This window comes from Leguminivora glycinivorella, chromosome 3 (genome assembly GCF_023078275.1).
Source record: "Leguminivora glycinivorella isolate SPB_JAAS2020 chromosome 3, LegGlyc_1.1, whole genome shotgun sequence".
NCBI classification, from domain to species: domain Eukaryota; kingdom Metazoa; phylum Arthropoda; class Insecta; order Lepidoptera; family Tortricidae; genus Leguminivora; species Leguminivora glycinivorella.
The window spans coordinates 16,571,601-16,586,525 of NC_062973.1; the positions used below are offsets into that span (position 1 = coordinate 16,571,601).

At 39.2% G+C, this 14,925-nt stretch overlaps 1 protein-coding gene across 2 annotated transcripts; it reads left to right on the plus strand.

Moving 5' to 3' along the window:
* Window positions 1-7,481: 7,481 nt before the first annotated feature.
* Window positions 7,482-14,880, plus strand: LOC125224633 (meiosis-specific nuclear structural protein 1-like). 2 transcript variants are annotated; one of them, XM_048128057.1, is made up of 9 exons: window positions 7,482-7,567; window positions 7,652-7,828; window positions 8,542-8,772; window positions 9,133-9,359; window positions 10,646-10,810; window positions 11,488-11,566; window positions 12,349-12,552; window positions 13,301-13,485; window positions 14,446-14,880. In XM_048128057.1, the coding sequence occupies exons 1-9, from the start codon at window positions 7,565-7,567 to the stop codon at window positions 14,675-14,677; spliced, it is 1,503 nt and encodes a 500-aa protein (XP_047984014.1). In that variant the 5' UTR covers window positions 7,482-7,564; the 3' UTR covers window positions 14,678-14,880. The 2 variants fall into 2 exon arrangements, with proteins under 2 accessions (XP_047984014.1, XP_047984015.1); XM_048128058.1 differs by lacking the exons at window positions 7,482-7,567; window positions 7,652-7,828 and adding an exon at window positions 7,838-8,032.
* The last annotated feature ends 45 nt before the right edge of the window (window positions 14,881-14,925 follow it).

The following is a 14,925-nucleotide window of genomic DNA, read 5'->3' on the forward strand; positions in this document are numbered from 1 at the left end:
CGTATTATGAAATTACCGTAATCGAAAAATCGTCATACATGGGCTTCTAAAACTATGCGTAGCGAGTTCAAGAATGCAGTAAACGATGCGTATAATTAGCGAAGTAAGTTTTAATGAAGACCACATTAGTTAGACAAACAAGTCGATAAAAGGTAAATGGTTTGCGGCGCCACAGCTTGAGTATTGCACAGTATTTCGAGTTCCCCAGTTTTCTGAAGAAGACGTAACTATATGTCGAACCTGCTGGCGTATTATGCAAATATGCATTCAATTTTATCACTTATCTATGTGGATAAAGTATCCGTCACGCTTTAGCAAGTATGTCAGTGTGAGAGTGATAGATGTCTTATCCACGCCTTGAAATTGAAGCTAGGGCATGTAATGGGCCAGATTACTAAGTGGTTTTCGACAAATGGGATGCTGCTTAATGTTGAAAAGACTAATATAGTACATTTCAGGTTAAGAAAAAGTAACATTCCACTAAACATAGTAGTAAATAGCTGTACCGTCCCTCAGGTTGACGCAACCAGGTACCTGGGCTTTGTAATCGACGCCGGGCTGACGTGGTCCCCCCACATTGACTACGCGTGCGGCAGGCTGTCCTCGGCGTGCTATGCCCTCTCGAGACTGGCACCAACGTTATCAACTGAAAACTTAAAGAAAGCCTATTTTGGCTATTTTCACTCCATTTTGATACAAGGTGTAGATCTCTGGGCGGCATCCGCTGGCCGGGACAGGCTGTTCATTTTACAAAAAAAAGCTTTACGCATTATAGATCGAAAACCAACAGATCACCCGGCTCAGGACCTATTCAGGAAACATAAAGTGCTGACTTTGCCCTGTATCTTTATTCTATCAGCTTGCAAATATGTCCGGTCTAACCTAAATGACTACAAAACATACGGTGAATCAAGTCAAAGATTGTCACGCAGACATAACCTCCTAGTGCCACCGCGACGCAGACTAGCAAAGGCCCGCAAGATGCTCGATGTAGTCGGACCTAACCTTTATAACTGTGTACCCACTGACATTAAGAATGCTCCGAGTGATGCTATATTTACTAAAAAACTTAAAAACATGCTTATTGAATTAGCATGCTACAATATAAACGAATTTCTGAATAGGGGTCGTTGCACTCACTGAAATCATGTACTAAGTAGTTTGAATATGCCTATATGTACCTGTATGTAAAATATATTTCTGTAAAATAACACGTTTTAGTTATAAGATATCTGACATGTAAACTTTATTGAATGTTTATAAATAAAATATCTGAATCTGAATCTGAATCCACGTGGATAAGTGATAAAATTGGAAGGATAATACGCCGGCTGGATTTACATCAGATCAGAAGTCCCAGAAGTGGCCGTCACTCGGTGTTGGACAATTGTACAGCTTCATTCAAAAATGTTCTGTACTCGCACAGTTATATTATTATGACATACTCGTAGTACTTATACAACGAAAGATTGCGTTTGAAAGGTCATAGAAAATCTGTAAGGTGACAGTGTCAGGTGGGTTCGAGGACTACGCATGACACGCGCATTTCGAGTCTACGATATATGAATTTCTGAATACTATTACTACAACTCAATAACAATACCACACCATGATTCAGTTGCTGGTCTTCGTCCATTTTATGTCGGTTTGCTTAGACTTTTAGAGAATAAGGTATAAAACTCATAAGAGTCATAAGCTGTATCGTGTCACACTTTTATTGAAGAAATGTTCACTATATCAAGAAATGTAATACTTTAAGTCGCGTCGCACATCGCGTTCGACCCGTGTGGAAATAAATGGCACCAATAAAGACAATGTTGAGGTACAACTTGGCATCAACTTAAGATACTGTTGAGTGATTACGATACTTGCACTGCGCCGGGGTTCGGATTTAGGTCAGTCGGAGTAACATGTAATGTAAGCAGATTAAGCTTATGTAATAAACGGGATGGTTTATTTGTTTGTGCTGTCAGTCATTCCGGTCTTCGTAAAAGAAAAACAAAATAAAAGCAAAAACGTGCCTAGTTTATTAGCCATCAAAGCCAAATTTAGGCTAGCTGGTTAAGTTCATTATTTACTTGTAAGTAAATCAAGTACTAACTCAGTTTTTGTTTTTGGGTAGGTGTATATCTATCTATGCAAGGACAAGAGGGAAATCTAGATTCTCTCGCATTCGGAATTATTCATGCGGAACCTTGCAGCGGCTAGACTCAGTGACTTGAAACACGTGTACATACGTATATTTAATAAATAACTGAATATTAGGGATGTACCGATTAGTCGCCGACTAGTCGGGAAAGCAGACTATCTGGCCACATTTGTAGTCGGTGATTAGTCGGCGAGTAGTCGGCAAAAAGGGCCGCTTAGTCGGCACTTCATTAGTGATAGAAAAACAGTACAAAATTAAATTACCATCTGAAAATTATGGTTGTATTATGTAACTATTCGTAATTCCTTTTTTTTTGTCAAAATAACAAATATCTGTATTTATCACAGAAATAAATATCCTACCTAGGATTATCGACTTCATAGGTAGGATCACTACATTCACTACCCACTAAGCCAAGCCGGTTGTCAAATATGGAAAATGTATATAAATATTGTCATGAACCTTTCAACTTGTAAAAATCATGAAAAGCGCGTTCGAAGGACCAAAAATGACATTCAAAATGTAAATTTAGTCGAAAATTATGTTATGGCCGACTAATCGGCCACCCAAGCGCCGACTAGTCGGTAGTCGGCCAAATCAAGAGTCGGTACATCCCTACTGTATATGTCGCACGAAAGAAACGTCTATTATTCACATAACCGAATCAATTGAAACTTTATTTTTTTATAAATTTATAAAACATCGTACTAGAATCGTACGTACAGTACTAGAATCGCAATAGCTAAACAAGCCTTCAACAATAAGAAACACATTTTCAAATCGAAAATGTGTACTACCGAAAAAAACTTTTTATTAAATCCTATATCTGGAGCATCGCCTTATACGCCTGTGAAACGTGGACAATGACGAAAAGAGATAGAGAGAGATTGGAAAGCTTCGAGATGTGGTGCTGGCGGAGAATGGAAGGGATTAGTTGGACAGAAAAAATATCAAATGTTAGAGTTCTAGATAGGATTAAAGAAAAAAGAAATATATTAAAGACGATAGAAAACAGAAGAGGCGTACTAGTTGGACATCTGCTACGACACGACCTGTTTCTCAAAAACATCGTAGAAGGAAAAGTAGAAGGAAAGAGGGGAAGAGGAAGACCCAGGAGAAACTATTTCACCCAAATTAAAGAAAAGGTTCAGGTCGTGTCGTACCAGAAGGTGAAGGAGTTGGCAGAAGACCGGACGAGTTGGAGATTGCTCCACCGACAAGAGCACAGCTCTTAAGTTAGAAGAAGAAGAAAACATTAAGAGGAAATGCAACTTTGGCTGCTTTCGACGTGGTGTGGTACTATGGGAATGGGGTAACTGGTTTCGTACTACCTAATACTTACCCTGATATTCCTGTCTGGTCTTTTTCACTCATATCACAATCAAGTTGGAAAGAAATAGGACCATGCCTTTAAAGATCTTAACCATCACATTTAATTCGCAATCACAACATGTCACCTTACATTTAAATGTTTGCATAACCGTTTAGAATATAATAACTCATTGTCATCGTGAGGAGGTATTAGGCCAAGGCGGTACAGATGCCGGCTCTATGGAGGATGGAGGTCGAATTGAAACTGAATCATTTTTTGTTTCTTTCATTCACAATAAGAAAATGATAAGGACAGGATTTCTTACTGAGTAGCCATGAATGACGAGATGTAATGGAAGATCTCATAAAAAATATGTTTTTGCCGACGGTTTTTATGTAACTGTAACTACTATAACAATGAGTTTACCCTTAATAAGGCAGCGGCAGAACTATGTTAAAATTGAACTGCCACTGCCTTTTTCAGGGTTAAAAATATCATCTCGAGGTCAAGTATTTGTATATTAAGATAATATGTACAAACGCAGGCATTTAAAAAGGATGTTATGCCAGATTGCTATGGGAGCAGAAAAGTCAAACATTCCTAGGTAGGTAGTTCACGAATTCCTAGATCGGTATTACATTGGTTACCTAGTCAGAGTATGGCACTATTAGCAGTTTCCTCTTTATCATTTATCAAAGAAAATACAACGCCAAGCGCAGACGCCAGAATAATTAAAATCCGGAATTCCGGATGTTCTGAACGGAAAGCCATAACTCTGGACCATTGTAACTCAAAATACTTACTTAAAATGCAATACTTGTAGATATCATTAAGCTTTATTTATATATAAGTAACCTTTAGACTGTGCTCATGCGTCGTTAACAATTTCACGCCACTTGCACCTCGTGATAGATCGCGAATGATATTATATTATAGTTTGTATCGATCATTCCTGTCAACTTGTTTGATTACTATGTTGGTTTAACTGTGCATCGTTGCATTGTATGCTTCAGTACTTGTGCAATGCACAATATTAAAGAGTAGGAATATTTTAGAATGTAATTTATTGAGTCTATCTAATATAATGTTTATATCATCCAGTCGTTCGTACAATCAACAAACGAACTTTTAACTTCGGAAAACTTCCATACTTACAAAAAGGAACACTTTGTTTTTAAATAGGCATGCAGTACATACTTAATAGGAACAGCTATCTGAAAAATCCGCTCTTTTGAGGTATGTAATTGCACACAATTTACGTAGGATAAACATTTCAAAATAATAGGTTCTTTCCATGTTTTCAGAACTGTAAACCCTACGAATATTTATTAAAGTAAAATTTATTATGAAACGGTCTCAGGTCAACGTACTACCAGCCTCACTGGCCAGATGACAACTTGATTACAAAATGGCCTATGCATATTTCAAGTTAAATGTTACATAGAACCTTTTATGTGAGGAATGTTAGCAACATAACTTGTCCAAGTCTTGTGAATGGATAGTGTTGCATGATCAATGAAGGGTTAATAACTTAGAGGCTTAAGCAATATCATTCAATTTATTAGTAGGGATAGTCACATTAACTATCAGAGTGACCGGTTTAACATAACTTTAGGATTTTACAGATATCTTACGATCATGCCTTTACCTATTCATATAACTTAAAAGATTCTTGGTTGGACAATTTTTGTATTGACACTGCATTTGAAAATTTTGAAATAGTGATACTGCCCTTCTTTTATTTGGCCATGATGAAGTATATTGAAGCGTAGTTCTTTATCACAGATTACAAAGGGGTTAGGTAAATAAAAGTGTAAAAAACCGTCACAACCTTTCTTTCACTTCATTCCAACTATGCATTCCATGAACCTAATAATGATTCCCTTATAATGTGGTGTGTAAACCGTAAACCATTGTAGAAAAATTGCCAATTTCCATCTTAACACTAGGACCCCGGCAAATTTTTATTTTGTTGTCATATGTATTAACTTTTCAGAATCACGAGCTCTTCCTGATTTTTCACATTTTTGTACTTTCCCTTGAGTTACAATCTAAGCTGCCTGAGAAAATGTAAAACAGTGGAAGAAAAAATGTATGACAGCTTTCTTTTCCAGCAGAATCTAAAGAGCTTGATGCAAGAGCATGCTCTCAGAATCATGTTTTGAGTAGAAAAAGTATGAAAATTCTCACACAAAAAAAAACCAGGCAAATATTTAAAAATATGCCCAACCCTGTTCTAACTAATGATTTTACAGTTCCAACCCTAAGAAAATTGAAACATAACCAACTTTTTACTACAGAGAAAATATTTAAATTGGGTTATAAAAGTTGAAATTACACCTTGTTGGTTCATTTATTTTATCTAGATTATCTAGATGGAGCCTTTAGTTTGCATGATAATATTTTTGATAATTGATGAATGGCATTAGTATTGGATTATCAAATTTGATTGCAAGGCTATGGGAGATTACTAGGATGTGTTTAACATGTATTTACTTACTATCTCACTAAAAATAATAATGATGCACATAGCTATAGGTATGTAGATGATTCAGAAACGATTCTTTACTAAATACTGGAACAAACTTCTTCTTTACTAAATATTGGAACACCAATACAACTAAATGCTGACCTACTTCCCACACCAAAAATAGGTAACCAATGCACATAATTTATGTGAACGGGATGCAGCTTATTTAATGGAATAGGTTCTTCAAAAAGAATTTACTATTCATAAAAATAAGCTTTAGCTCACAAATACATAAAAATAGAGAAGTCAAAATAACTATGATATTTCTGAGAAACTAGCACAGACTGCTATCCTGTCTCCGCTCAAGCCCACTGTTGCTGTGTTATTTTTAAATTTAGAACAGTTCCCTAGACAACTCTCATGCGACCAGTGTCGTGTTAGCAATTTTCATAAACGGTTCTGCATGTGCAATTTACTCTTGAGGAATGAAGTCTGCGCCAATTGCAATTTTTATGCAATAACTTATTGAGCTGTAAAAACGCAATCCAAATTTATCTCATCTCGTGCGACTATAAATAGGTATCATTATACCCTGGAAATGATAACGCGACGCGTGTCATAATCAATTATGTACTTAAAATTCAACTCGAGCAGCTGACGACACAATGTAAACAAATTTACGGAATTGCAGGTCGGCTTTACACCTGTGCGCGAGCAACAGGTGAAAATAATTTCACACGAACACCGGCTAGAGATCTCACTGGGACATGAGAAACCTGACCGGCTCTCAGATCCCGTCAAAAACCCACTTTCACGGCACTCGGCAGTCTAAAATCTTGAAAACACCGTCACGTACCAAACATAACACTTTACACGTAAGGTAACATAAAACGATAAATACCTTTTCCTTCGCCCTTCCGGCATGTTTTTGCACTGATTTCGCAATTAACGCACTTTTACTTTCAGCCATTTTAATCACTGTTTCATTACCAACCGTCTTTATTTCGATACACCATCAATCTGCACCCAGATTTGGTTGCAGCTCTATACTGACACACGTCAAAATCCAAACGCGTGCTGCCCTGTGAAAGGCACTCTGGCGGACTGAATATAATTCTAGTTTTTTTGTTGCTAATGTCTCCGATAGATGGCACGTGTCACTACTGAAGTACTGAACCACACAGTATTCTGAGGTCTGAGTTTCACTTATTGAATTACATTCAAACTAGATGGCGCTTTAGAATGGTTATATTATGGTCGTTTGTTTCGATGTTTTAAGAAATTTTGCAGAGATGTCGCTAAAATCAGTATGGATTAAATATCTGGCAAAAAACCGTACCGTTAATAAAAAAAAAGTCTATGATTTCTACAAACTGCCAGTTTCAATTGATAATTGTAAATACAACTAGGTTGGCAGAACTGTAACACCATATAATTTTGGACAATATTTTTGTGTTACCTAGAAACCATCAAAAGTTACATGTTTATTTTAATTTTGTATGTTATCTGTTCTGTTTACAAACAAATTTGACAATTTAGAATTTTGCAATGAAAAGTTGAAAACTTATTATTTTATTTTATTTTAAGCACCGCTAACGAACAATTTTAAGCGGAGTTTATTAATTTTACCACAATGGTAAACTGTTACTTGATTTCTATATTTCTTTTACCGTGTATTAGACCATAGAATTATTTATATTTCCATAAATTTCTGTTTTAGCAACCTCAAAACGAGCTTACGCGAAATGCTATATTCCGCGCTCGAAAGGCGGAGCTGGATTACTTCCAGAGAGCCTTGGACACACAATGGCTAAACAATCGAATGGCCGACGGCCGCATGGGTCGTTGCCTGGCCCTCATAGAGACTGAAGCTCGGATGGAAAAGGATTTTCAAGAGGTATCTTTGTAGGTTATAAATGTTGGCGTAATGAATGTGTTTTTGCTCTCGGTTTGTTTGTTGTTATTGAAACTTATTTTATCTTTAATACGATACGATATCTTGAATTTGACTATTCAACAATACCAGATTACCGGACTTAAATTTCTCATGAAACCACCCAAACTATAGTGATTGCCTATAAACCAAAGAGGCATGCTCAAAGTAAGTAAATCTCTTTACTAGAGATGGGCCGAATATTCGGTAAATATTCGGTATTCGGCATATTCGGCAAGTCTTTCAATGTTCGTATTCGGCCGAATAATTCGGTTGCATTGCCGAATATTTACCGAATAAACAAAGTGAATAACTAATGAAGATCTTACGTATTCCATTGGATAATAAGCTCCTATTAAGTAGCTTTCTAAAGAACTACTAAAAATGCGTCAAAATATAAACACAATTGTTTTGTAAAAAAGTTAAATAATCGTAGTTTAAGAGTTGAGAAGAGTTCAGAGTTGTTTTAACTAAGTTTTAGTTATCCACCATTATCAATCATTTCATAGTTTTAATCTTAACATACGCTTTAAAAATATGGCGTAACCGAATATTCGGCCGAATGTTCGGTTCGGTAAGAGCTGAACCGAATGTTCAAAGTCCATATTCGGCCCATCTCTACTCTTTACCCTATATCAATTATACGAAAGAGAATCACAATTCCGTGTTAATTTTAGAGAACTGATCATGCCGCAATTGTTAATGCTCGAGCTAAAAAAGAAGCGGACCTTGCCAGTGAAGTTGCAAAAGTTCGTCACGAAGAAGCTACTGAACTGCTGCGTCGGCACTACCTGAGGGAGCGGGACCCTGAGCTGCGGGAGCTGACGAAGAAACTGCAAGCTGGCTATGTGTGCCGGGACCTGCGGCAACAGATACTGCATAATGAATATAGGAGGGTACAGGAAAAGGTAAGGAAGAAAACAACTGCTACTGGAAAATATGATAAAACTCATTCCGTAGTTTCATTCGCCTAGGTGGCATATTAGCCCGAACGAAGTCCCAGCATGGGAGCCTCTTAAAGATTTGTTGACAGGGGACTCGCCCCAGCAAAATTCTAAGTTAGGGTTCTGTTATTGTCACGATGGGCTGTGAAACCTGATGATTACTATGCCAAATACTATTTGTATGTTCAAGTTTCTCTTAGGTTTTATGTTAGTGTTTTAGATTGACAAGGGTTAATTATTTTCCTACTAATATGACATGTCTGACATCATATTATTAAGGCAAAAAGTTCACTTCTTCTAAACTCTGATTATAACTTGCTATAGGCTGAAGAAGACCGGGCAAACTCCACCCTCCTAGCCGCCCTTGGTGATGACCAAGAAGCCAAAAAGAGGGCTCTGCAGAAGATGCAGCAAACTACAGCATACTGTCAGGAGCTGCAGCAGCAGTTGGTGAACAGGCAGAGGCAACGACAGTGCCAGTATGAAGATGCACTTATTGAGCAGAAGATGCTTGATGATGTTATGAGGACCATTTCTGATGAAGACCAGAGGTAAGATCTTTATTATTATTATTATTTTTCTTCTTTTTTTCTTTTCTTTTTTCTTCCTTCCTTCTTATTATTATATTTGCAGTATGAGTAAGGTAGAGTTTCGCTTGGGATTTGAAGCATAAGGACCTTTCTGTGATAGAAAGCCTCATATTATTAGGCAAGTCCACTCCACAGAAAACTAGCCAAATTGCCATGTGAAAGTAGAGTCCTTGTGAGACTGCTTGTTCTGCATGTCTAATTAATCATCAAACCAGTCTGACTAATGTTCCATATGTCATAGGACTCATAGGCAATATAGGCAAAGTCAAGATCACCCACAGGTTCCATCTGTTAATTACTTGACACCAAGTTTCAAGTTTTTCGACCACACGTCTCCCCAGATTACACTTTTCCACAGTTAAAAATTAGCGCTTTATAAACTTCAAACACATGTTGATGGCGCATGATATAAATTGCAAAAAAGTATTTTTTTAGATTTTTATTTTTATTTTAAGTGCCAGTTTTACGAATTACATTTACTTTTTATGTGGAAAAAATACATCGAAAAAAACTAAATATGTAAGTTTATCCCCACGTTATAGTATTTAACGATTAACGAAGTTTGACGTGTCTGTCTGTCTGTCTGTCTCTTTGTGTCTCTCTCTGTAGCATCGTAGCTCCCGAACGGATGAACCGATTTAGATTTAGTTTTTTTTGTTTGAAAGCTGAGTTAGTCGGGAGTGTTCTTAGCCATGTTTCATAAAAATCGGTCCACTATGTAGGGGGGTTTCAAAATTTTAATTTTGTGGTTAGGTTAGTTAATGCTATAATTTGTAAATAGTAGAAAGTGATATCTGGTGATTGTTTTCTGTCACGATGCCTGCACGTATCAAATGTTTCTTTTTGATGACCCATTGCTGGACTGGTAGAATAGAGAATGCCTTTAGGTATTAAGTCCACCATTTGTACTTATTTTTATTATGTTCATTAAAATATAAACTGACTGATTAATACTGACGACCGGTCTGGCGCAGTCGGTAGTGACCCTGCCTGCTGCGCCGCGGTCCCGGGTTCGAATCCCGGTAAGGGCATTTATTTGTGTGATGAGCACAGATATTTGTTCCTGAGTCATGGATGTTTTCTACGTATATAAGTATTTATTATATTATATATATCGTTGTCTGAGTACCCACAACACAAGCCTTCTTGAGCTTACCGTGGGACTCAGTCAATCTGTGTAAGAATGTCCTATAATATTTATTTATTTATTTATTTATTTATATAAATAAATAAACGTCAATTTCCAGGGAGCTGAAACAGAAGCGAGACCTTATGGAGAAGACGCAACGTGAGATGGTGACGTTTAAGAAAGCTCGCGACGCGTGGCGAGCCAAGCAGCGCGAGCTCGCTATACTAGAAGAGGAAGCCATCGAGAGACAACAACAGGCTGCTGCTGACCGCAGCGCTTCCATGTAAGTGTCTCGCTTGTAATATATTAGCCATATAGGTACCACCTTAAAGTATGAGAGGATAAAACGATAGATGGCGAGCCAAGCGAGCGTAACGAGATGAGCGAGATGCAACGTGAGATGGTGACGTTCAAGAAAGCTCGCGACGCGTGGCGAGCCAAGCAGCGCGAGCTCGCTATACTAGAAGAGGAAGCCATCGAGAGACAACAACAGGCTGCTGCTGACCGCAGCGCTTCCATGTAAGTGTCTCGCTTGTAATATATTAGCCATATAGGTACCACCTTAAAGTATGAGAGGATAAAACGATAGATGGCGAGCCAAGCGAGCGTAACGAGATGAGCGAGATGCAACGTGAGATGGTGACGTTCAAGAAAGCTCGCGACGCGTGGCGAGCCAAGCAGCGCGAGCTCGCTATACTAGAAGAGGAGGCCATCGAGAGACAACAGCAGGCTGCCGCTGACCGCAGTGCTTCTATGTAAGTAAAAGTTATTGTAGCAATAGACAGTTTTTTAATAAACTTGTCAGGAAAAAATACTGCATCTACTAGTTTTATGTCTACTACACATACAGGCAGACAAAGAATGGCAATGTGAGCTTGCAATACTTACCACAGCTCTAAACCACAACATGTATTCGCTCTGTTAGGACACGGCTAAAAAAACAAAATATTTTTTTTACAGCACCGCTGAAAGAGAACGCCGCGAGAGAATCAAAGAGGCAATAAATGCAAAAATATGTGCTCAGATCCTAGCAGACGAGGTAAGGCAATTTGTACAATAAATTCTTATTTTATATTTGGATCTAAACATCATTTGATGACTTATCAATAGGGAATATTATGGCCATATTTTGCCGTCAGATAGCAGCACTATCACACATACTGAACCATAGAAAAACTTATCCATAGGTACTATGTGTTAAACAGTTTTTGAAAATGTTGATTATTCATTTATCGTATGGCAAGTACAATCTTACATGCAAATGACATCTTAAATTTAGCATTCCGTTTATAGTCGATAGCGTCGCTCGTGAGGTTTTTGAAGTCCGATTATGATATTGATGCATTAAATGCATCATATGCGGTTTATTTGCAGGTGGCCTACCGCAAACCACGTTCGGCATGTTGACACACTCCTAACAAATGTAATAAAGGGGCAAGAAGCCGAACATGGTTCGCGGTGATCTAACGGCCCAGCCATGACATTGAACTAAGCGCGACAGCGGTGAGCGGCAGCCATACGTGCGTATGAAAAGTCCCATCGCTGTGTCTCGCTCCAATGTATGGTCGCCGCTCACCGCTGTCGCGCTTACGGCTCAGCCACGACATTGGTCTAAGCGCGACAGCGGTGAGCGGCGGCCATACACTGGAGCAAGACACAGACAGCGATGGGACTTTTCATTCGCACGTATGGCTGCCGCTCACCGCTGTCGCGCTTAGACCAAATGTAGTGGCTGGGCCGTTAGACAAATGTCGTGGCTGAGCCGTAAAAGCGTCCGCTGCGCAGAGTTTTTCGTGATGTATTGTCTTTTCCTTTTGTCAGGCGGAGCGTCAAGACCGCGACAACATAATCAGAGAGTTACAAGAGAACGAGGTGCTAGAGAAGCAGATCCAGGGCGACATAGCGGAGGGGCGCAAGCAGGAGTTCGTGAAGGCCAGCACCATGACCGACCTCACGGCGCAGATGGACCTCAAGAAGCGGGAGGCCGAGCTCGAGAGGCAGCGGCAGGTCGACTTCAGGAAGGAGGTGGGACTTTCATTAACTTCTTGACTGTTTCTGATGGATAAGACAAGCCCGTCTATTTTTGTCAACTGTGTTTTATTTTGCGCTCTTAGACTCATTTCGATTCAGTTTGGCAACGCGCATGTGACACTCCTTGAGTTGCAGGCGTTCATAGGTTACGGTGACCGCTTTCCATCAGGCGGACCGTATGGTTGTTTGCCACCGACGTAGTATATAAAAAAAAGCTTCTTGTAGACGTATCAAAGCTAAGTTTAGGAAGGAGGTGAGTTTCTTTATAACACTTTTTTTCTATAAAGATTTAGGAAGAAGTCTTCGTGTTTTATTTTGCGCTCTTGGACCTATTTCGATCTAGATTTGTGCAATCTAGATTTGTGCAGGAGGCACCAATTTTAACGGTCACGTGATCTTACTCAATCGACACGTTTCAGTTTTGCTATTCGCGTGGACTTTACTGGACTCACTTGTTTGTTTTCTTCTCCGTAAGTGGGATTCATACCATTCCACTTTTTGACACTTTCGGTTACGAAACTTATGAAATATTAATTCATATAATCATGCATGAATTTCTAATGAATGCAGAACAAAGCCAACGTCAGAGAAGAAACAGATAAGTATGATTATTTAAATCATATCTCCAAATATTCATGTTCTAAGGCTCAATTTATCAACTAGCGTTTCTTAAGCTTGTGTTTGTTTTATGTAATTAACTTATTTTAAATCCAAAAATCTAAGGACATTTTTTTCCTTTCAGTCGGAAGCCAAACTAGCGGCTCTGGACTCGAAAGAACACGAGAAACAACAAATAAAGAAAGAGAAAGCGCGCCAGTACTCGATAGACTTAAAACAGCAGATAGCAGACAACGCGAAGAGGCGGGAGAGCGAGCGACGGCTCGAAGACGCGAGGGCAAAAGCCGTCTTCGATTATTATAAGGATTGGTAAGTACCACCAGTTTGTTAAGTATGTTTTAATAGTGAAATGAAACCCTGATTGATATCTTAGATTGTAATTTAAATAGAACATAAACTTTAAATACCACATTGTTCTACCCTAAGAGTCTCCTCATATCCTTGAAAAAAATCCCCTGCTGCACTAGGCAGCTATGCCTAGAGGTTAATTTGATATCCATATCAACCTCAAACTCTCGATTATCAACCTCTAGGTTAATTTGATATTTGGCTACGTAAACTTTTCATTTTGAAATCACTTTGCCATTCCTGCTAGTCCGTGTAAAAAAAAATGGTTTATTCAGTGGCACAGGTTCTTAGGTGGCAGGCAGTAGATGGGCACCTCTTTTATGAAAAATACAATACTCTTTATTGCACACCTCACATAGTTAAATAACGTACACATGTAGTTAATAGTATTTTATGCAACAGGCGTTTAAAGGAGGTCAAAAAAAACGAGTGGCGAGGGTAACAATTTGAGGCGAACCCGAAAATTGTTATTAAGACGCCACGAGTATTTTTCGACTCAGTTAAACACCGTTGCATACAATACTTTTTCTACGACCATGCACTTACTTTTGAATAGTTGTCTAGAATAACTTTCGTGAAATTCGCACTGTTTCCTATAAGTATTTTGACTTGCCCTCTGCAATGTTTCTGCACTCACCCTGTCGCTCGCACTCCGCCGCGCCGCCGCCCGCCCCGGCCGGCGCCCCGCGGCCCGCTATACCCCTTACAGGCTACCTGACAATGCTGTAAGAGCTATATCGTATGCGTGGGTGCGCGGGGCGCCGGCCGGGGGCGGGCATCTTTTATGTAGGGTTTTAACGATCTATGCACGACACGGTAAATGACGAATAACAACACGGGAGTAGAAAAAATGCTATAGGATACACCTACAATACGGCTCCTATAAATTACAATATTCCTCAAAGCCAACTCCCCTACCAGGAAAGCGGAAGTATCGAAGGAGCGCGAGAAGATCGTCGCCGAGCACGTCCCACCCCTCCTCGGCTACATCCAGGCCGGCGTGCTCGCGCGCGCCGACCTGCCCGCCGTGCGCGCCGGCGCCGCGCGCCGCCCGCGCCTCGCCGCGCTCGACGTCGACGCCATGGCGGCCGCCAGCAACGTCCACCGACACCCCAAGTGTAACCCGCAGTGCAGGGTGCTGAGGGAGTATTAACTATCGACACTTTCCGTGAGTCGTTTAATATTAACTATGACTATTCTCCGTCCTATTAAAACTACCTTTGAAAACTATAGTTGAAGGTAGATTCTTTAAAAATGTGATAAGTAGGTATTTATAAAAATTTACCAATATTTATGACTCGCTTTGTATTAAATTGACAATTATGTACAAATCCAAGTTTTATTCACTCTACTCTTATACTACTACTATAAAATACTGAACTTAGTATAAGATCACGGCCT